This window comes from Miniopterus natalensis, chromosome 5 (genome assembly GCF_054644295.1).
Source record: "Miniopterus natalensis isolate mMinNat1 chromosome 5, mMinNat1.hap1, whole genome shotgun sequence".
NCBI classification, from domain to species: Eukaryota; Metazoa; Chordata; class Mammalia; order Chiroptera; family Miniopteridae; genus Miniopterus; species Miniopterus natalensis.
The window spans coordinates 41201191-41224876 of NC_142085.1; the positions used below are offsets into that span (position 1 = coordinate 41201191).

Consider the following 23686-nt stretch of genomic DNA (forward strand, 5'->3'; position numbering starts at 1 on the left):
TCATGGGGACTGTTTTCCCCATGGAATATTTGCTGTTGCGCTGGGGGGAGGGACCGTCTCACCTGGATCCCTTATGGACAATGCAGGTGAAAGAACCATTTTCGCTGCTTTCTCAACTAAGGAGCCATTTACTCTCTGTGCTGTCTTGTTAAAGCATTACGGCTCCATTATCATAAACCTGCCAGAGAGAGAGAGTAATGGGAAAGGCTTGCATCACATTTTTATGTTGAATATTTTGGACTTCTTTGCAAAATTATCAAACCCCAGACATCACAGGCCTCAAATACCCTCCTTTTGTAGCCTTCGCTGAGTGTACTTTGTCCAGGTGGGGATGTTCTTTATTTAGGGGTGAGTGCAGGATCGCTCATGACCTTGTGAAAACAGGAAGTACATTTTGCCTTGAGTTGCAATTTACCTGAATATGGCACTGACTAAAGGATGTAATACAATTAAAACTAATAGCAGGAAAGAGTCCCTGTTCAAGGTCTTTGGTAATGACCAAGGCTACAGGAACCAGCTGGCAAAGTGCAGATGTAGTGAGTGGGTCCCAAGGAAGTCTTGTCACTCCAAAAGGTCTACCCTACCAACAGCTAGAAAATCTGATAATTTTATCTATCTGAATCAATTTGTTCAGGAGTTACTTTTAATTCCCCATCAATTACGAGGTGTTTACTAAGTGCACAGCTGTGGGCTTGCTCAGGACTGTGCTGAGGTTTGTACTAAGGTAGTGGAATTTTCCAGAGAGATGGACATCTTCCTGGAAGTCAGTTTTACCGATTACAAAGACCTATTATGAGTGAAAGCTTCTGTACTTAACCACCTGAGAAAATCATAATAACCACTAACATAATAACCACTAACCACTTAAAGCAACCAAGAGGTACTTCCACACACAGAGAAGGGTTTGGTTGGCACCTCTCCTTGGCCTTGTTACATGAGATAAAGCTCTCAGCACAAGCTATGGCTCCATGAATGTTAGTGGTTATTATGATTTTCTCAGATGTTTAAGTACAGAAGCTTTCACTCATAATAGGTCTTTGTAATTTATCCATCTTTCAAAGTCCACTGGAGGTGACTGCTGGAAATACCAGGTGCTCACAGCTGACGGTCTGCCTGCCACTTTTCGTGAGCGAGGCAAACCTGAGGACAGTAGAGGGCGGGCTAACACTCTTAGCATAGCTGTAGCCATTTCATTTGTAAAATCTTGTCATAAATCTGAAAAATCCCTAGGGGAATAACCCACAACATTATGGGTATTTTTCTTCTGCAAATGGAAGTAGGAGAAGCCTTTCCTCTTGACTTGATATGTCTTTGGGCCACAGAGGTAGGAGCACTTCACTAAACACTGGAGATGGCTGTGCCTCTCAGGAACACCCTGCAGATATAGCTGTTCAGTCCAATATATTCAGAATATATTACCAAACTTCTACAAATCAAAAATAAAAAACAACCCAATTTAAAAAATGGGCAAAAGACACAGACACTTGGCAAAAGAAGTTAAACTAATCGCCAATAGGACATGAAGAGAAGCTCGATATTATTAGATATCAGAGAAATGCACATTAAAACCACAGTGAGATGCCATTTCACTCCCATGAGAATGGCTAACATTAAAAAACTGACACCACCAAATGTTGACAAGTATGTGGAACAACTCTAATTCTCATACAATGTGGTGAGAGTGTAAAATGATACGACCACTTTGGAAAGGTTCAGGGTTTCTTATGAAGTTAAACACACATCTATTATATAACCCAGTAATTCTACCCTTAGGCATGTACTCAAAAGTAATAAAAACATGTCTACAAAGAGACTTTTCAAGAATGTTCATAGCAATTTTACTCACAACAACCCCAAACTGGAAACAACCCAAATACACTTTAAAAAGAGAATGAATAAACAAATTGTAGTATATTTATACAGTGGAATTATACTGAGCAAGAAAAATGACAATTTTTCCATGCGTCGGCATGGATGAATCTCAAAAACATGCTGAGCAAAGGAATGCAGGTACAAAAGGCTATATATTGTGTGTTTTCATTTGTATGAATTTCAAGAATGGGCCAAGTAATCAGTGGTGAGAAGAATCCGAACGGATTGCCTTTAGGAAGTGGAAATGGACTGGAAGTTTGAGAATAGGCAAAGCTAATCAATGGAAGTGGAGATCAGAGCAGTGTTGCCTAAAGGGAGTGGAAAATGGATGAAAGGAAACTTCCTAGGATAAAGAGAAATATTAGATATCTTGATTGAGAATGGTGGTTACATGGATGTGTAAGTTAATTAAAACATATTGAATTTTATACTTATGATCCATGGATTTCTGTGTGTAAATTTTACTCACTGGTAGGATGGACAGAAACTACACTGAAGCAGGTTGTATCCATGATCACAGGTTTTCACATATCAGTCCTTTATCAGTCAAGAAAAGGAAAGAGGAGTGTAAGGACAACCTATTGAATATTTAATGTTTACCAGAATCTAAGAGTACAAAGATGAACTTTTCCCTTGTCCTCAGAGAAAGAGAATCAGACAAATTGCACTGTTCTCACACCAAGAGATCTTCGGGAAAAAACTCAGGGGGAGCGAGGTGGGGCAGGGAAGGCGTCTCGGAGGCTTGGCTCTGCGCTGGGGGGACAGAGCCCTGAGACCCCTGTGCCTCGCTCTTCAGCGGGGCGGTGGAAGGGCCGCTGCGCGCAGTCGGGTTTCTGGTCCACTTTCCCGCTCAGCTGGTGCTCCGGGCAGGCGGCTAAGCTACTTCCCAGAGCCTCTCAGCCCTGCAATTGGGGAATAGTGTGGGCCCCAGAAGTCTTAATCATGCCTTTTCAAACATGTTAAGCCCTTCTTTCTGCTGGGTAGTGCTTCAGCTATTAGGTCACTGTTGCTGACTCACTCGTCTTTATTCTCAAACATCTTTTTAAACTGAGTGACGTGACAGAGGAAGAAAATCACCTATCGAAAGACAAGACCACTTTAATCTGCATTAGAGCAGAAGTCATCCGGAGTGTCTCCAAAGAGATGTTTCTTAAAATTCTGAATACACGGCCTACTGAATGTTTAATGATTTACTCTTGTGTAAATTGACCATCTTCACATCACATTTGCTCAGCAGGCAATGAAATTTGTTAACCAGGCTTTTTACTAAAGCTCTGGCTCCTGAGAGAAATTCCTTGTCTGATGTTACTCAGATAATCTGATATAAAAGTCCCTCAACTGGCTGGATTACAAAGCTCCTAGGATTACTGATCTCTGAAATCCAGGTGATTCTCGATAATTTGAAGGCTCGTGTATATGGTCAGATTTTCCAGACCTTACATTGAATCTATGCTCCTCCTTCCCCGTGGAATTTGGTCATCAGCACTTTATCCTGAGTGATGGGATGGGAAGGAAGAGAGTTAACTGAAATCGAGACAATTACAGCCTTGTTGAACACAGCCTGGTTTTTGTTAGGTTCTGTCTGGATTTGAAAACATCCTCAGACATGATTCTTGTCCTTAAGGCATCACTTGTGTGTGAGCAACCTTTTTATAAATCTGGAAGGAAGGGACTAAAGTCCATGGGATATCAGGATATTCAGCTTACCCATGCTATTTCTTTCATGTACTTATAGGACTAATTGAGTTACTTCATTCATTCCCTCATTGATTTATTACCATTACATTGCTAATTTGTTCCACACTAAAGGGAACAAGGGATTAGAAACCTGAGTCTTACTCCCACTCTTGTCACGAACTGGTTGTGTGACCCAAGTTGGCAGTCTGACTGCTCCCTGCCTTAGCTTCTATGTTTGTAAAATTGGTACAGTAATTCTTGCCCTAAGTGACGGCTCTGGTCAGTTTTGAGAATCAAATGAGATAAATGGATACAAACAATTTTGACAAATAAGAAACTCACCTCTGTGAGATAACATTGTCCTGGCTCAGGCCAGCCTGATTAGGTCAGTGCTTCTAGACTTGGGCATGAGAGTGTGATCCTGGAGGATTCTATGAAAAGACAGGTCACCGGGCCCTGCCTCCAGAGACTCTGAGGATCTGTCTGCAACTCGGGATTCTGCATTTTAAGAAGCACTTGAAGTAATTTTGCTGCAGATGATCCAAGAGTCCCACCGAGAATCAGATGACGCCTCAGCAAGATGTCTCTTCCCAGGAAGGTCCGGGGGGGCCTCGCCTTGGGGCCTCTGCCTTGTGTTATTTATGCCTGTTCAGAAGTGACAACTCTCAGCCCTGATGTTTGTCTGCACGCTCTGTACAGGGGCTTGCACCCAGTATGGGCTCAGTGGAAATATGCCGGCCTGCCCTACATGCCCCAAACCGTGATTCTGCAGAATGAGCCAGAGTATAAGCCATCTTTTATTTCCCTTTTCTCTACAGCAATGCAGAGTCTTCTGAGAAGAGATTCAGAATGAACAGCTTCGTGTCAGACTTCGGAAGACCGTTGGAGCCAGATAAGGTATTTTCCAGACAGGGCAACGAGGAATCCAGGTCTCTCTTTCACTGCTACATCAATGAAGTAGAAAACCTGGAGAAGGCCAAAGCCTGTCACCAGACCGCAGCCCTCGACAGTGAGGTTCAGCTGCAGGAAGTCATCAGAAGCAGCGGGCGGCCCGAGGAGGAGCTGAACAGGCTCATGAAATTCGACATCCCCAACTTCGTGAACACGGACCAGAGCTCCTCCTTTGGGGATGATGATCTTCTGATTTCAGAACCACCTACTGTTCTGGAAAATAAGCCCGTTTCCCAGACCTCACACGAAGGCCTGGAGTGAGAAACATGCTCTGTAACATGTCTTCCTGGAGAGGTTGGGGTGTGTTTGTACAGCAAGAATTCTCCAGTCACCAAAACTGTGTCTGTGTGTCTGTGTCTGTGAGAGGGAGAGAGAGAGAGAGAGAGAAACAGACAGAAAGAAAAAGAGAAGAGAGGCCCTGAGAAGAGAGCTGATTAGGATCTGTTTTTATGCTGTTAAACACATTTGGGGCTTTGGGGAATAAAGTATTTATACTGTCTCATGTTCCTTGTTGAGAAATTTGGCCACGTACTTGGTGTCCTCACTCTTGAATGGGAGTTGTCATCTGTGTTCCACTCTGGCCCTGCCACGGCCATGCTCTACCTTTAGCAATGTTTTACTTCTCTGGCTGCTACATTTTTTCCTGTAAGGTGAGGAGTCTGGAACAGATGATCCATCTGGCTCTAATATTTTGTGAATTTCTGACCTTGCATCCAGACGAGGCTGGGGTATACATAAAGCCATATAAACTAGGGCAGGGGATCCCCAAATGTCTGTCCCTTTCACTCAACCGTTGACTCCGCTCAGCTTTCAATGGGGGCTTGATGTCTACCAGGATGTCAGGACACTCATCTCACATGTCACTGTGTGACATTTGTGTTAGTTGTACCAAAACAGCTCTTCTGAGAGAAGCTCTGGCCACTCATGCTCAAACCTGGGGACAGTTCTGCCCCTCCCCTCCTAGAATGAGTATCCATCCATGTTATAGCTCATGGAACTTCTGTCCCCAAGTGTAAGGGAGGTTGTCAGCTGACTGAGGGAGGTGACTTTTGTATGTCTCTGTGTTGGTCTGTGTCTGGTCACATTGTTGTGCCCTTGGCCACTGGACAAGTGAAGTGCTGTTTGCCATGCGGTCTACTCACGTGGCATGTGTGTAGGGGATGGTCATTGGCTAGTATGTGGCTCTGAGCTGAGATGGTGAATGGGTTGTAAGTACCCCACCAACAGATATTCAGGTTGGCCTGGTACAACACAGTTAAACCTGCACATTGGTATCAGAAATAACTTGGTTTTATATACCCAGGTTGTGTGCATGGCCAACTGGGTGGCATTTTCATTACAACTTTGTTCACCACCTGTCTTGCTTAAGCTAAAAAATAAATGCATCTGATTGCACAGAAGTTTTCTCTGGTTCTTTGTTTTCACACATCCAGTTTTTTTATTTCCTTCTTAAAACCACTCCTTATTTATAATGCCTCCTAACTTCTATTATCTCTAGGATCCTAGTAGTTCAAGTCATGTAACAGATTTCATTTAGGAATTATTCCACCAAAAGAAATCCCTTTTCCATAATGTCTTTTGAGGAAAATATTATTCTTTGAGAATCTAACACTAAAGAGAGCAAGGAGTGAAAATTTTTTTTGTAATTAAAGCTGTTAGAACACATTCTTGCAAATAGATACTTGCTATTTTTAATGAGTATTTTCAGGAAAAAGAGCAAGAGTAGCAAAGAATGCTGATTTTATTAACTTCTAATATGAATATTATTCATAATTTACTTAACCAAACATAGACCATGGACTATTTCTTATTACGATTAAAAGATATTTAAATGGTACTTAATTTAGAAGTGGATTTATTAAAAAACTGAAAGATATTTAGAAGTTGGAAAAACACCCGTGACTATAGCCATCATTTTTGTGAACTAACTGTTGAGGACTGCGGTGGATCTTAGATTTTACCCCTCTTGCAGCTAACCAACTAGCCTGGCTTGGTTTCATGGGTGCTGGCAGAAGACACAAGGCTCCTGAGTCAGAGGCAAAGAACTTCATTACAGCCCAGCAGGTGGCATGGACTGCATGTTGGTGTTGGTTCCTGAACTCATTTTCCCCTTGCTGTTTGAACAAAAGATAACATACTCTGGGGCTTAAGCAACACAAATTAATCTCTTAGAGTTCTTAGTGTGCAGAAGTCCAAGGCAGCCTTAGTGGGCTCAGGTCATGGTGGGGTCAGGGCTGTGCTCCACCTGGAGGATCTAGTGAAGAATCCATTTCTTTGCTGTTCACAGCTTCCAGAGGCTGCTCACACTGCTCGGCCCCTGGCCTTATCAATGCGACCTCTGCTTCTCGTTTACACCTCTGTCTCTGACCTTCACGCTTCCCTCTTGTAAGGACCCTTTGTTTGATTACATTGGACATCCTCCCATCTCAGGATCCTTAGTCACATCTGCAAAGTGCCTTCTACAGTGTAAGGTGACATATTCACAGATTCTGGGGAGTAGGACATGGATGTGTTTGGGGGACCTTAGCCTACCACAGTGTTCCATTTGGTCCCAAAGATTCATATCTGCCCCACATGCAAAATACATTGATCTCATCCCAATATCTTCCAAAGTTTCAATTGTTACAGCATCAACTCAAAGTCCAATATATAGTCTAAATCTTATCAGCTCAAAAGTCCCAAATCCCATTATCTTACTCATCTAAATCAAGTATGGGTGACCCTAGGTATGATCCATCTTGGGGGAATCTCCATCTGTGGACCTGTAAAACTGAAAAACAAAGTATTTGTTTTCAAATATCTGGTGTACCTGAAGAAAACCCCCTGACAAGAGAGTGGCCCCTGACAAGAATCCATATTTTTTTCTCAGGAATCAACATTAGAACAGGACGCTGTTGAACAAAACAACTTTATTTGGAGGCCTGCTTACCTATTGTACAGGTGAGAGAAATAAGGCTCTGGGGTACAAAGCTGGTGAGTGTGGCAGGCCAACCTGGGTTTCAAGGACATGATGAACCTGTGGAAGGCTTGAATGAGTCCTTCTGTCAGTTGGTATTTATCTGGTATGTCTTTTTTCTGTCTCTACCTTTGGACCTCTCTATGTCATTCTTTTAAACTTTTAATCTATGTTTAAAATTTTAATTTTGCTTTGTTTCAGATAAACAAGTGAAATCTGTAAACCTATCCTTTAACTTGCAGGTTTATGCCATCTAAACATACTGTGATTACTGATGATGTTTTTATTTCTCACATCTTATTTTGTGATTTTTATTTACTTTGCTCTGTTTTTCCTCTTTTATATCATGTAGTCATGGTCCAGAGCATGGGGGTCGAGAGATAGTCTATCTGGGCTTGGATTCACCACTTGCCAACTGTGCAATCTTAACCAGGATACCTAATCTCTTTGAGACTCAGTTTTTCTAAACAAAAAGGGGTAATATGTACCTCAAAGTTTGTGAGCTTTAAGTAATAAAATATATAAAGCACTTAGAATAGTACTGGCCTATTCTACTTACTCCATTTTAGTGCCTTTGCATTTATTGTCTTTTTAAGCAAGTATTTTAGAGATTAGTTCTGAATTTTAATGAGCATACTAGTTATTGAAAGTTAAAGTCTGTTGTTTCATCTACCCATTGAGTTTTGTATATCAATTGTTATATATATTTTATTTTCATGAGTTCTGTTTTATTGATTTTAGAGGGGAAGGGAGAGGGAGAGAGACAGAGAGAGAAACATCGATGCAAGAGAGAAACATCCATCAGTTGCTTCCTGTACGTGCCCCAACGGGGGGTCAAATCTGAAACCTGGGTATGTGCCCTGACCCAGAATCAAACCCAAGGCCCTTCGGTGCGTGGGAGATGTTCCGACCAACTGAGCCACGCTGGGTGGGGACTATTTGTGTTTTTTTAAAAAATATGATCTGTTCTTTTTTCATGACGTCCTGATTTTTTTATTACATAGTCTATGATTTATTTTTCCTAATGATTCATCCATACTTATTTCGTGCTTTTAAACTGCTTCATAATTGTAGGGTCTGGAATACTAAGCATCCTGGGGCTTTAGGGTTTGCATCTTCTACTCACAGTTAATTATTTCCGACTATATTTAGTCGTGTGTGCGTGTGTGTGTAGTGGTGTGAGCTTCTCCTTAGCAAGCATTACTTTTTTCCTGTGATTGTCCCATGAACCCTGGTTTATAAAACCTTCCCTAGAGAACAGGTTCTGTATTGTTTATTCTTAGGCTCCAAGTGGTTTGATCAATCTGGAATTAGGTTATTTTTTTGCTGGTAGGTTCCTGCATCCTAAATGGAGCATAAATTTGGATCCCACGTCCACATGAAGCATGAGCTTAGGGTTTAGATTTTCGAAGGGAAACTTTTTTGCTAGAGACCCTGGTAGAGCCAGTTTCCTCACCCCTTGCCTGCGTAGGTGTGTGGAGTCCTTTGAATCTCCCTTTCATTGAAAAGGCAGCCCTTTCTATAGCTTTCATGCAGGGGTCTCAATAAAGCAAGAGGATGTCTGTGTCAGCTATGAACCCTTTTTTCTGAATGGACATTAGGACCCCATTAAAGCCCCTTCCCCCCAGGGCGCTGTGGCGCAGCCCACAAGCTTCCCGTGCTGGCTTTAAGTTTCCTGCTTGTTTTGTCACCTGGGAATTTCTCTTTCCTTCATGGTTAGCTCATGGTTATTTTTGTTGTTGCATTTTATCCAGTGTTACTGAAAATTTAACTTTTAAAAGGGACCCAGATTAGCTCAGTTCACCATGTTTCCAGGACTGAAAGCTCCAGTGCTAGAGTATCTGTTAAGATTCTTCTCACACATACATCTCAGTATATTTCTCTGCTGAAAATCTTTATCCTTTCATCTATTTTGTCCATCATTTCCTATATTTTGTTGGACATATTAATGATTTTATGGTCTTTATAAAATAGCCCTGATACCTGGGCTTGCATTTGTTGCCAACATCTTGTAAGGTCAGTCTTTTTAATTTTATCCATTCTAATATGTGTGTAGTAGGATCTCATGGTGGTTTTCAGTTGCATTTCATTAATGACTAAGGATATCTGGTATCTTCTTATAGGCTTACTTTCCAACTAGATAACTTTAGTGAAGTGTCTTTCCAAGTCTTTGGCTCATTATTTTATTGGGGTATTAATACTGAGTTTTGAGTATTCTTTATTCTAGATATAAATACTTTGTCAGAAATAGGATCTGAAAAAGAGTTTCTCTTAGTCTATGGCTGTTTTTCCATTTGCTTAACAGTGTCTTTGAAGAGCAGAGAAGTCTAATTTACCAATTAAAAATGGATTATACCTTTGGTGTTATATCAAAGAAATCTGTGCCAAAGAGGTTTTATAGTTTAGGTTTTCTCTGAAGGTCTATGATCCACTTGGAGTTAATTTTGAGTATGCTGTGAGGTATGGATCATAGTTCATTTCTTTGCTTATGGGTATCTAGTAGTTCCAGCACTATTTGTTCAAAAGATGCTTTTTCCATTGAATTGCCTTTGTACTTCTATTGAAAATCAGTTGTCCATGTATGTGTTGGTTTATTTCTGGATATTCTATTCTGTTCCGTTGATCTATTTGTCTACTTTATGCCAATATCAGACTTGTTGATCACTGTAGCTTTATAGGAAGACTTGAAATAAGATAGTATAAGTTCTTCAATTTTGTTCTCTTGATTGAAGTTGTTTTGGGCTATTTTGGGGTCCTTTGCCTTTCTATAGGAATTTTAAAATCAGTTTTTAATTTCTCTTTCTTAGATACGGTTCTGTTGGCAGAATTCCACTAATTTCTTCAGATTCATCTCCAAAGCCACATTTCCCATAAAATGTGAAAGGAATTTTTCTTTCTTCTGCACTCCATTCGCACTTCATAACACTCTTACTGCATTCATTCAGAGTTGGCTCTGTGTACTTGTCGGATCTCTCCTGCCACACTGCAAACCTCTCGAGATCAGAAACCTTGACTTGTTCCCTGTGTGCTGAAAAAACTTGCTTTATGGTTTGCAGGAGTGAGCCTTGTATTCAGAGAGGTCTGCAGAAGACATCTAGCTCATTTCCTGCATGTTGTTAAGGAATCCGACCGATTTAGAATGATTTATTTTATTTTTTATGTCCAAGATTTCTCAACCTTTATTATTTCTATTGTTATTACTGCACCTTTAAAGAATAATGGGATAATTATTTTCCAAATATCAAAACACTCTCCTTGACTTGCGATGATAATTATATGCTGCTGTATCTTAATCTAGTTATTGTTCGCATACTCCCTCAACATTGAACTCTTGGGAGAAAGTTTTATCTTGAAAGATATCAATGATATCTTTGGCTACTAAGGGAGTGGTATCTTGACTCAGACCTGCTGGTTTCCAGCTCTACACTAGCCCTCAAATGGGGGAAATTGCCCTCTAAAAGCCTGTTATTCTCAGGAAGAACTTTTGCATGGGGTATAATCATGTCCTTCTTATGGGAGAAATTCAGCCCATTCGTCTGGCAGCATGGGAAAATGTTTAGCCTGCTTTTTGTAAAGTCTAAAGTGTCCCATATTTATTAGGCACAAATACGATGGGAAAATTGTTTTCGCATCCAACAAATGAGCAGCCTAACTCTATGAGTAGGAACATCAGCTCCCTCATCACACTCAGGCATCCTGTCAACGTGACACTCACAGTGGGTAATGATTTCTCCTGGGAGCAATTTGAGACTCAAGGTACTTATGGATTTTTCTTCTTCTTTAGCCATTACCTCTGCTGATACTGTACAGATCCTGTGTATTCGCGTAGCACAGCACTAATCTTTATTAAAGCATCATGTGTTTAAAGGGCTAGTAGACAATTTGTTAGAAGATAGAAATCTCCTTAGAGTTTTGTCCTAAAGTAGAAGCTTGATTAGTGGTTAAAGAAAATTCACATTAAAATAATAAATAACTGTGTATAGTGACAGATGGGTACTAGACTTATGAGGTGATCACTTCATAAGTTATGTAAAGGTTTAATCACTATGGTGCACACCTGAAACTAGTATAATATTGAATGTCAACTCTAATTGAAAAATTAAATTATTTTTAAAAATCCATGGCCCAAAAAACTCTTAAATACAGTGATATAAAATTAAAAATGACAAACACTGTAGCAGTTATAAGCCTATTTCTGTGGCAGCTTTGCAGTGATTCCTTCTTTATGAGCGTGCCCCGGAGGCCTGTGCCGTCACTGTCAATGTCGTCGTCATGATCGTGGAACTGATTCCTCCAGGTGTTAGGAAAATAAAGAGATGGACAGGGGGTGTGTGTGTGTGTGAGAGAGAGAGAGAACACTAATCAGACATAAGATGCAGAATATATGTTCCATTCATAGAAGAAAGTGATCATGAAACCTGGTGCGGCGGGCACAGGAAGTGGTGGGAGTGGGGTGGTGAAACGGGCCTGGGGCCGGTCTGTCTGGGGCCCAGAGGTAGTGTGTGGGTTTTGACTTCGCGTAGGAAAGATTTCAGAAGGAGGCCAGGTGGCTTTCGAGAGGATGTTTATTAGAGCTGGGAATAGTTACACAAAGGGGGGGCTTAAGGTAGGAAAAGCAATAGGAGGGGAAAAGTCAGAGACTTTTGGAAACAGGTTCAGGGGGTTAGCTCGGGTCGAGCTGCCACTGCCCACTGCTCCCCTGATTGCAAGTCTCGGGGGGTCCCTTAGAGTTTGAGAAACACAGCAAAGATACGAGGCGTGGGCATGCTGTTGTGAGAGCTCCGTCTCTCCTTTGTCTTGAGGCTTTTTTTCTCTCTTTGGCCTGCAGGAATCCTGGGGGTGGTCTCAGGGGAGGATCTCAACAGAATATCCATTAGCTTTTCAAGTGTGTCCTTCAATGTGTTGATTTATCAAAATGTGTGTATAGAAGGGTCAGGGGTTACTTTCTGGTTAGTTCCATTTAAAGAACACCCATCCTCCAGAGCGTCATTGAAGAGGGACCGGGACCGAGGCCGTTCTGTCGCGGACCGTCTGGAATGTGCGAACCACTTGCTCTTTAGTGTCCTAGGCTCGGGAAGATAAAACCCTGAGATTCGTTAGCTGGCGGTGAATTGCTGAGATTGTTTGGTCTTATTTAATCATATTGCCTCAGTTTCCCTTACTCCACTTGTCCAGGAGTCTCAGCCTCTTGCACGCTGCCTCAGGAGGATGACGATTCGGCAGCGGTGGCAGTGTGGACGGCAGGTTACATCAGTCGTTTGGTTTGAGTGAGGGGAGTGTGACAGGCAGAATTCCGCCCCCACCAGCAACCGCCTGTGAAAACGTTACTGCCCGTGGGGAAAGGGACCTGGCAGGTGTGGTTAAGGGTCTTGAGACGGGAGCCCTGGGTTACCCAGGTGGGCCCAATCTAGTCACGTGGGGCCTTCAAAGCCGACGACCTTCCCAGCTGAGTTTAGAGTCGGAGGGCGAGGTGACCCCGGAGGAAGCTGAGAGAGGCTATGAAGGTGGAGGAAGGGGGCACATGCCAAGGAATGTGGGTGCCCTCTGGAAGGGGCAAAAACCAGGGAAACAGTCTCTCCTAGAGCCTCCCGCTGATACCAATTTTAGCCCAAGGAGAACTGCGCTGGACCTCGGAGCTACAGAACCGTGAGCCGATATATCCGTGCTGTTTTAAGCTATTAGATGTGTGGTAATTTATTACAGCAGTAATAGAAAACGAATGAAGGATTTGTGTAAAATTAGAGGTCTTGGAGTGTGGAGAGGAAGGCTGAGGATCAGACTGAGTAGGACCTTGAAGGCTAGGGTAAAAATTCTGATATTTACACCTAAAGGACCAGCTGGGTGAAATGGGATGGTGCTATTCAGTGTTTTAGGAAGAAATGCCTGGCAGTACTGTTTTACGGGCCATTTGGAATGAGAAGAGCACTGGGGTAAAGGAAGCAATTAAACCTCTATCAGAAATATAAGTAGTAAAATGGCGACGGGGCTTAAGTGGAGGTGGAGGTGGGAATGGGAAAGAACAGAGAGATAGAAGCATTGTTTTGAAGGAATTGGCTACAGGTTTGATGACTCCATGCCGGGGAGAGTTAGCCAATGTGCGGACTGAACGTTTGTCTCAAAATTCACTTGAAGCCCCAGTGATGGTACCTGGAGGCGGGGCCTCTGGGAGGGAGTTGGGATGAGGAGGTCGTGAGGGCGGAGTTGGCGTCTTTCTATTTCCACCCTGTGAGACACAGGGAAGGGAGCCACCTTCAAACTGGGAAGCAGACCCCTGCCCGGCCATCTCCATCTTGGCCTCCCCGCCTCCGGAACTGTGAGAAACAAACGTTTGTCGTCTCATTGATGGTAATCTGTGCAGGGCCCTGAATTGACTAAGAAGGTCCAGAATACCTTAAAGTTTAGGACTAAACAATGTTGAAACCAGGGGAGTGGGCAGCTGGTTTCAGGGAGAGAAATTAGCTGGCTTCTCACGATGACTTCTGAGAGCAGCGAGTGATTCTGGCAGGAACTGGGAACAGGGGCTGGCACTCAGGAGGAAGGACAGGTGGAGATGCGGACCCGTGATCCTGCCGGTGGTGGTGCCATGGATATGAGTAGATCCGGTCTCTGGGGGTTGGAGGGAGGGAGGAAGGAGAGGGTTGTGCTTGTAGATGGTCAGGGGACAAAAGCAGGTGACTTGTTTACTAAGTTCCTACTGTATGTGAGGAGCGGGGCGCTGTGCGGGCTCTGCCCCGTCAGGTAGTGCGCCCCTGGCTGTTCTCAGGGCTCCCTGCACGTGGCCCCGATAATCAGCACGGCAGGTGAGACAAGGGCGCGCGGTGTGATGTACAGACTGCCTGGAGCTGGCGGGAGGGAAAACAAAAGATGCTTCATGCCACTCAGTCTCCTCTAATAAGCAGGCTCAACGTAACCTTTATATTCTTTCCCTCATGACTTCACTTTTGCCTTCCTCACAAATCCTTCCCCCAAACCCCTTCCAGACGTTTCTCTAAGGCCATGTGCAGTTCTACTTCTCACGTGTCCTCTGCCTCAGAATGTCACTGTAATATAAATACCCTCGGACAGGAGGACCCACTGGCAGGCGACCAGGACGGGTTCAAGTACAGGGTGGGCTCAGAGACTCGCTCCACTGGGCCAGACTCCTGCTCTGTTCTTCTCTTCATAGTGCTCCGACGATGCACACCTGGTACAACTGCCCTATTTTTTATTTTGGTCTTCACCACAAAGTCTAGGCCATTTCTTGTTCTTGAATTTACAAACAACTCATTTTATTCCAATGAAACTTGATGCCTCTTGTCTTCCTATGGAATAGATTTCCTTTCTGACCGATCCTGCCCTCTTGCTCACAATCCTATGAAGCAGGGGTAGGTGGGAAAGTGTCTTTCGTCCTGTCTGTACTGCTCAGGTGGTGGTGACTGAAGCTTTCAGCAAACCTGGAGAGAAACATGGATCTACTATGGTTTAAACCGGAGGGGAGGAAGTAGGTTCATTAGTGCTAGGACCTACCTCTTCCAAGCTGGACAGGTATTGAGAAGAAATACGTCCTTTTTTTTTTTTTTTAATCTTTAATCCTTATACGAGGATATGCTTTTATTGATTTTAGAGAGAGAGAGGGAGAGAGAAAAACACCGATAAGAGAAACATCCATTGGTTGCCTCCTGTATGTGCTCTGACCGGGGATGGAACCCAAAACCATTTTTGTGTACAGACGATGCTCTAGCCATCTGAGCCACCTGGCCAGGGCTACATGTGCTTTTTATTAAGACTCTTCTATAGAAACAGGAAAGGCTATCAGTGGTTCAAACAGTACAACTAATTTATTCGTAACTTGGAAGGAATTAGAAAACAAACTTCACTCCTCACCATTCACTGCGAAGGGGCCCTGAAGCAGGATGGCTGTTGTAAACAGAGTATCTCATGTTATTCTGAGTAAGGTTACTTCTTGTTTAATGTGCCTGAAGATCTTGGGCTACCTGAGTCCTTACTAGGTATGGGTGGGAAAAGGAAAGTTTTCACCTTCTAGACGTTTAGTCAGAAACTTAGGATTTTTGCAATATGGAACAGGACCCTAATACTAAAACCCCAATTTCCCAAGGTAGATACTAGTTAGGCGCTATGGGCTCACATCAGAAATCTCTGCACGAAAGCGGTGGTATCAGCTGCAAGCCGTATATTCTGATGAGGCTCCTGAAGGGAAGGCCTGTGGAGGCAGCTGCCTTACGACATGGTGAGGAGATGGAACTGGTAGGAGAGGACTGGTATTTTCTGGAGCTTAAGTCTTCGTAAAAGCCTTCCTATTCAAGATAGTCTCCATGTGCCTGTCTTCTGTGTTCTCACCCTGGACCTTTAATGCAATGACTACAGAATGAAGTATGGATCTTGCTGTTTTTTAGATGTAACTAAAAGTTCTCATAGTACTTATGATCTTTAATCTCTCTGTATAATTGAAGACCTGCCATGTGCACAGCTTACTCCAAAATAGAATATAAAATCCTCATCTAAAAAAAAAAAAAAATCCTCATCTAAATAGGATGTGCTTTTGCTGTAAGTAGTCATCTCCAGTGCCTGCACCTCCTGTGTTTCAGAATCAACATGTTTGCACCTGGAATGAACAGCCCCTGAATAGAGTCAGTCAAAAGGACAGAGGGAGGGATGGGTGCAGCTATAAATACGTCTGGAGATTAAAAAACCACACAGAGCAAATGATAACCAAAATAAGATTCTTCCACATAGAAAATAGCAAACTATAATTAATGCTTTTTCTACCCTCTTAGGAAAAGGACAGTAAGACATTAATTGCATTTCTTATATTTCATTTCCACATTTCACATTTGCTATCCATAATTTCACCAAGACCCATTTCACTTGTCCTTTATACAGTACTTCCCACTGTAATTATTGTAGAATTGCATTTATTAGCCTGTGGTTATTGAGCACTTGGAATGTGGCTAATCCAAGGTGAGATGTATTTATAAATGTGAAATATACCAGAATTTGGAGACTTAGTATGAAAAAAATAATGTAAAAACTCAACTTTTATATTCATTTTGACTATATTAGATTATATAAATTTCCAAAATTTCATTTTAAAAATCTTTTAAAATGTGGCTACAATAAAATAAAAAATTACATGTGGCTCACATTAATTCTACTTCAACTGGACAGTACCGGGCTAGAACATTTGAAAACAAAGTGGCGATAGCTTTAACTTACCAGTATCTTAGATATTCACTATCTGCTTTTAGAAATGGGAGTTGCAAAGTAAAATAACAATCTGGCTACTTTTGTGCATGCTTTTAGTTTTTTCCAATGAACATATATTACTTTTTAAATAGAGAAAGTAAAATGTTATATTCTGTCTATAGTCTTAGAGTTACAAAAACTGGACTAGCATTTAAGATGTAGCATAAAACAATATCAAATCCCCCTATTGTGAATATATTTTGCACTTTTTTTTTTTTTTAAATATATCTTCATTGATTTCAGAGAGAGGAAAGGAGAGGGAGAGAGAGAGAGAGAAACATCAATGATGAGAGAAGCATTGATCGAGCCCGCAACCTGGGCATGTGCCCTGACGGGGAATCGAACCCCGATCGCCTGGATCCCAGGTCGACGCTCAACCGCTGAGCCACACCCGGCCGAGCTATTTTGCACTTCTATCAGGTGAAAAAAAATGAGGTAGGAGTGGAAACCTGGGAGAACATGAGGTAGTTAACTGTCTACTTGTGCAGAAGTTATAATTCTCGTCCAATTATTGCGGGAGCTCTCCTGCTCTGGTGACTGGTGATGTGGTTGCGCCAGATTCGGTGCTCACTATCCTGTGTTTCCAGGAGAAAGGGGAGCTGTTTTCTGGCACCAAGAATTAAGAATGCACACACAGTCAACAATGGCAGAGTATGTACAATTTTTTTTTTTCATATCTCATATAAGTGAGAACTTTTACTATAAAATTCACTAATTCTAATCACCTGACATAAGGAGACTTGTCCATAAATTATTTAAAATGTGACTGGTTAATGATTTTCAGTAAAATACACCATAATGCCCTTTTCCTTACTAGTTAAGGGCAACTTATTTTGAGATGTCACTTCTGTGTTGTTTTCTGGCAACATACTGGACCGCTTGTTGTCAGTAGCCTTCTCTGACAGGGGCACAATCCCAGCCATCATGCACCTTCAGGCCTTTCCAGCAGGTCCTATGAAATCTGAAGTTCTAGTTAATGCTCGGGTGCATTCACTTCATCTGCAAAAGCAACTGGCACCACCACTCCCTGCCGGTGCAGCTCTCGGAGAACATCTAGTATCGAGTCTAATTCTGTGCGGAACTTGTCCAGCTCACGATTCTTCAACTGTGCCAGTCTTTTCCATTTCTCAATTTCTTTGTTTTGCTCAGTTTCCACCACTTGGTGTGTCTGCTGTATTATCTGTAAATAAAAGAGTTCCATATTACTGATAGAGTTCACAGTGGGGGTGGACACTTAATAATCTTGAAGAGTGGAAGTGGGACAATGCTGACAATGGCAAGCCGGTGACCTGGAAGGAGAAGATGGGGAGCTCTACTTATGGGTTTCACTGTGTCAATAGACAGACTTGCAGGCGAAGATGGTGAGAAGGGGGAAATTTAGTATCTAATTCTAATAGGGAGTTTTACTGTCTTTTTTTTTTTTTTTTTTTAAAGCTATGAATGATAAGAGTACCATTTAAAGCATCAGAAATTATTTCTAATACCTTGGTATGAATCCAAACATCCTTCAAATGATGTTCCTTTTCAGAACAGCACTTGGGACGCAATTAGGGCAGTTTTAATATGTCATCACAATCATCCTAGAACTAGAAACTGATAAAAGCACACATGTAGCATCCATCAAGTGCCAGGCTTGGTTTTAAGTATTTTACCCATGTTAATGTCTTTAATTGCACCAACACAACTAGAAGGTAGATTTTACGTGTTTACCTCCATTTAACAGGTGGGGAAATGGAAGCACAGGTAAATAAAAAAGGAACAATTTGCTTCAGGTTCATTCACACACCGCCCCTGGGAAGCAGCCTGTCCCCAGGGTCCCTGCTATTAATACCACACTAGACTGCCTTGCTGCTGGGGGTCAATTTTTCCAACCCTGTCAGGAACCTTAAGGGAATCATCAGGCACGAGCATTACAAACCACAGAAAGCTAGATATACAAAAACTAGTCAAGGGCAACAAAACCAATAATGTTTCTAAATGTTCAACATGTTGAACATGTCCAATATAATTTTTATCTATAATCCTGCCTTGCTGTAGAATAACTTCATAATTGTAAATAAAAGCACTTCAGAAATAGTATAAACAGGTGTTTACACAGGGGAACACAAAATGCTGCATACATTTTCAATTCTAGGCTAACACCATCACCTCATAGTTTCAAAATTTCCTTCTGTCTTTTTTGCTGCTCTGATTGGATGAGTTTCACTGTCCTGTCTGAGTTCACTGATCTTTTCTGCTCCATGAACACCTCGACTGTATTTTTCAGTACAGTTACTGTATTCTTCAGTTCTGTAACTTTTATTTGGTATTTTCTTATATTTTCTCTTTGTTGAAGTTCTCACTTTGTTCATTCATTCTTCTTCCAAGCTTGGTGACTATCTTTATGACCATTATTTTGAACTCTTTAATAGGTAAATCACTTATCTCTGTTTCATGAAGATCTTTTTCTGAGGTTTTATCTTGTTCTTTCTTCTGGAATATATTTCACTATTCATATATCTTGACACTGTTAGTTTCTACACATTAGATAAAACAACCACCTGACCCAGTCTTGAAGAAGGGCATCATGCAGATGAACCTGTCATTCAAATGCCTTACTTATCCTAGTTCTCGGTTTTCTCTCGGTTGGGGGCATGTCAAGACCTGTTGGTGTCTCAAAGGGTTGACTGGAAGCCAGACCCTCAGGCAGCAGCTTTTAAAGTATGCAAACATATACTGTCCTGTGGGCCACCAGGGATAGCAACCTAGAGGTGTCCCTTGGGTGGCAGCTACAAAAACTAAGGTGCCAAATAAGGGTACAGGCTCCTTTCTGGAAGATATTGGCAAGTTGTAAGGCAAAGAGGAAGAGGGGAAAGATGGCTCCCACCACCCTTGTCCCTGGAGAGTATTTCTGTAGGCTTCCAGATGTGTGTTGGATTAGATGCCTGCCCTCAGGCCAGTGCTTTAAGTTAAGCAAATAAAGCTCCCATAGAGAGCCTGGGGCTTTTTAGTCAGCTGCCTCTGCACCCAAGCTCCGTGGTGGGTGTGTGCACCAGGCCTTTAAGAGCTGTTTCTCAGTTCGTTTCTCAGGGGTCTCAGAGAAACAAGCCCCATTGCCTTTGAAAGCTGTATGTTGTGGGGGCTTATCTCTCATCTCTCAGATCCATGTCTTAAAAGTTCAAGTACCCAATGTGAGGTTCAAGCTCTATGCTCCTCAGGGAAAAGATCCGGGTTTTGAGCTCCCTCTTGATTGTGGGTTGCTACACTGGAGGTGGAGATTTATAGTGAGACTTTGTCTCAGCCTCTCTTGCCTGCTTTGGTGTGGGTTGTTGCTTGTTTGCTTGTGTGGGAGTTGCTCAGCTAGTTTTGTGAGTTCATGAACTTTTTAGTCACCTCATCTCCAGTGGCTGAGCCCCATAGATTCTGTCCTGAAATCCCCATGAGGTGAGACCTGTGTCGGCCTCCCCACAGTGGTGGGGAGCTGGATGTTCACCTTTGGCTCTCTTTCCCACTAGAGAAAAAGTAGGCCCCAGGGAGCCTTTTGGTGCAGCACTACCCTGGCCTGTGGGAGGGGCGATGCTGTCGGAGTGCAGCTGTTCCTTACCCTTCTTAATGTAGTGCTCTTGGTCTCCGGGGGATAAAAGGGTACTTCAGACCCACCCCTGTGTTCTGAGACTTTTCACAGTTACTTGTTTATGAATGACTGCTAGTTGGTCTTCTTTTGAGGGAAACTGAGGTCAGAATGACCAATGTTGCCATCTAGGTGACATCCTAATTTAGCATTTTACTATGAAACTGAAATCCATTACCTTCTCTATAAATCAAGGATATCTTTAAAATCCTACTACATTTTTGTTTTAGCAAATGCAAGTCAAAATTTATAAACTGTATTATAATATATAAAGGATTTTTCAATAAATACATTAACTTATTAACCACATATTTACAATACTACATATTTGTCAAATACAGTATGTGACTATAACAAGAAGGCAAGCAAATGTTCAACATATTTATCAACAACTTATGACCATTTTCTAAAACAGGCATTAAAAAGTGACACCTAAGGGTGGGATCTGGGTAAGTGGTGATGTACTGCAATGCCTTAACTCTACTGTGGATGATGATTTTTTTGGTATGCAACGTTTTGTTTTTTTTCCTTCCTTTACTCCTCACCCGAGGATATTTTTTCTATTGCTTTTCAGAGACAATGGAAGGGGAGAGAGAGAGAGAGACATTGGTGTGAGAGAGACGCATTGACTGGTTGTCTCCCACACGTGCCCTGACTGGGGCCCAGATTGAGGCTGCAACCCAGGCACATGCCCTCGGTGGATTCAAACCAGGGACCCTTCAGTTCATGGGCAGGTGCTCTAGCCACTGAGAAAACGAGCTAGGGCTGCAATGTGGTTATAAGAGAAGTCCACAAATACAAGTCTAAGAGTAAGAATGAGAAACACATTTCATTAATCTCTTTGTTCTCTATTTCACATTTTGTAGTTTCTCTAATGATAAAAAGCTGGAATCTTGATATGATTAAACAGACCTAGGATTTCTCTGTGGAACTCAGGTCAATTATAAAGCTTTCCATGGATGTGGTAATTCTTGTTTGCAAAAAATGTATAAACTTATACTGTTTTAGAATGAGTGTTTGTGTGCCACCCCGCCTTGAAGCCTTAACTCACAGCGTGGCTGCATTTAGGGCAAGGAACTAATTAAGGTTACATGATTAGATTAGTAACTTTATAAGAAGAGGCACCAGAGAGCTCTCTTTGTCTCTTTACTTCCCCTCTCCCACCCTGCAGTACATACACAGAGGAAAGGCCATCTACAAGCCAGGATGAGAGCTTTCACTAGAAAATGAACCAGCTGGAACCTTGATCATAGAATTCTAGCCTCCAGAACTTAGAAAATTCGTTTTTTAAGCCTCCTAGTTTATGATATTTTGCTGTGCCAGACCAAGCCGAATAATACACTGTTCAAGCAAAGTTAAATATCATCATGCCCTTACTTCTGCCATTTTTATTTCTATTAATTCATGTTTGTGATTAAGTACAGTAATGATATTACTAGTGCTTTTCACATAATAATTTAAATGATCACATTTTAATGTAGATTTCTTACATTTAATGAAATAAACTTTTTAGATACCTACTAATTAAGAACATGATACAAGTTGTTTCACTATTTCTTCACATATAAGGCAAACCAATCTTCAGGTATTTGAGATTTAAAGTCATTTTTCTCTTAAAAGCTATATATTGTTAATATTAATATATAATGGAAACAAAGTAAGTTTCACTAGGGACGAAGAAGCTGTATCGCAAACTGGAGGTACTTAAAAGTGAAGAACTAGACACATATGTCAATGAGATTTGCTACTTTACCTGTTGAAGTTCTTGCTCTCTCTGTTTATGTCTCATTTCCATCTGTTTAATTTTCTTTTCTAAGCCCATGAAATGTTTCATCTCTGGTGTGTGGTTTTCTTTGGCTTCTCTCAATTCTTCTAAGAGTTTTGTAATCTGAGGTATGAAGTAAATGAAAAACTATGATAAGAAAATAATTCATTTTTAACAGGTGGTCTTAAGTAAGAATGTTAACCCCATCTTCTTTGTTTAAAATTTCTCCGGATAAGAAGCTTCTTGTTAACAAAGGTATCTTATCTTTTTTAAAATGAGTTTTTATTGATTTTTAGAGAGAGAGATAGAAACATCGATGAGAGAGAAACTTCATCGATCAGCTGCCTCCTGCACACCCCCTAATGGGGATCGAGCCCACAACCTGGGCATGTTCCCTGACTGGAAATCGAACAAGCGACCTCAGTTCCTGGGTCAACGCTCAACTGCTAAGCCACAGCGGCCAGGCAGCAACGGTATCTTGAGTTCTTAGGATAATTACTAGCTTTCCTTCACCAGGTCCAGGTAGTAAAGGGTCATCCTAGATCTGAACTGACCTTCCATTCCAAAAGGTTTCAGATAATTGGACCACCTTTCCCTCCCACATATGCCAGGCTGTTTTTTGGCATTCAAAATTAAGCTGGGCACTTTTCTGGTGTATTCAGCTTTGCTACAAAGTATTTGTTAATAAAGTGATTACTTTTAAGATTAAATAAATAATATAGAAAGAGTTCAGTAAATATGGATCCTTCGTTTGTTAACTCCCTATAATCCTATTTGTATTTCTCTTCTGGCTCATATAATTTTTATAATTCATTCCACGAATAAATGTATGCATATAAAATAGAGATAATGTTAAGGAATAAACTTTCTATGCTTGCTGCTGTCTTAGGTTCTGAGGTTGGAGAGATGAAAGACACATGGGAAGTTATAGTCTAGGATAGTATCTCCTTTTTCAGACCATGGCCCACAGAGAAAATGGTAATATTTTGTCACCAGAGAGTTAAATGGAGATGATCTGAAGGATCTTTTTATTGGGCTTGATGAAACAATTAGTTGTATTTTCTTTATAACATATAATTATAATTTACTAACATCAAAAGGCAAAATAATTAACAAATTAAAATAATTAACAAATTCAGTAATGTTTTTACAAAGAAACGCCCAGTACCTAATAACACTGATAATACTAAACACACACACACTTCCTAAATTAGTTTAAAAAATGTAAAAATACAAGCAAATTAGGTGAGAGGCAAATCTAAATATTTTAAATGTGACATTCCTGACCCCCCCCCCTCCAAAAATGCAGACTTTAATTGGATGATTTGCAGAAAGGCCAGCAGAAATTTGGTTCAAGAAAAAGGACAGAAAATTTTTCTTCATTTGTATCTACTTAAATGCACCTTTAAGAGTAATAATTAAAGATGAATATTTTTATAAAATTCTTGTATTTTAGTGAATTTACCCTATGAAAGTAATTGGATATATAAGCAAAGATGCATGATCAAAAATGCTTCCTGTTAAATACTATAGAAAAAAATGGTAACAACCTCAATGTCCAACAACAGGGGCTTGGTATCCTCAGATACTAATTTTTCTTAGTATCAATTTT

General features: G+C 41.4%; 2 protein-coding genes across 6 annotated transcripts in view; one reads left to right on the forward strand and one right to left on the reverse strand.

Annotated features, from left to right (window-relative positions):
* MRAP2 (melanocortin 2 receptor accessory protein 2) overlaps positions 1-5292 on the forward strand; it is a 77763-nt gene extending 72471 nt beyond the window's left edge. For both annotated transcript variants that reach the window (XM_016207326.2, XM_087817487.1), the window contains exon 4: positions 4368-5292. In XM_016207326.2, coding sequence (XP_016062812.2) covers positions 4368-4761 — 394 coding nt within the window. In that variant the 3' untranslated portion in view covers positions 4762-5292. The remainder of the gene's footprint in view (positions 1-4367) is intronic.
* A 10867-nt stretch (positions 5293-16159) lies between these two features.
* The window catches only part of CEP162 (centrosomal protein 162), a 54730-nt gene continuing 47203 nt past the window's right edge, over positions 16160-23686 (reverse strand). For all 4 annotated transcript variants that reach the window (XM_016207325.2, XM_016207324.2, XM_016207322.2 and 1 more), the window contains 2 exons: positions 22063-22197; positions 16160-17879 (listed from right to left, as the gene is read on the reverse strand). In XM_016207325.2, coding sequence (XP_016062811.2) covers positions 17673-17879; positions 22063-22197 — 342 coding nt within the window. In that variant the 3' untranslated portion in view covers positions 16160-17672. The remainder of the gene's footprint in view (positions 17880-22062; positions 22198-23686) is intronic.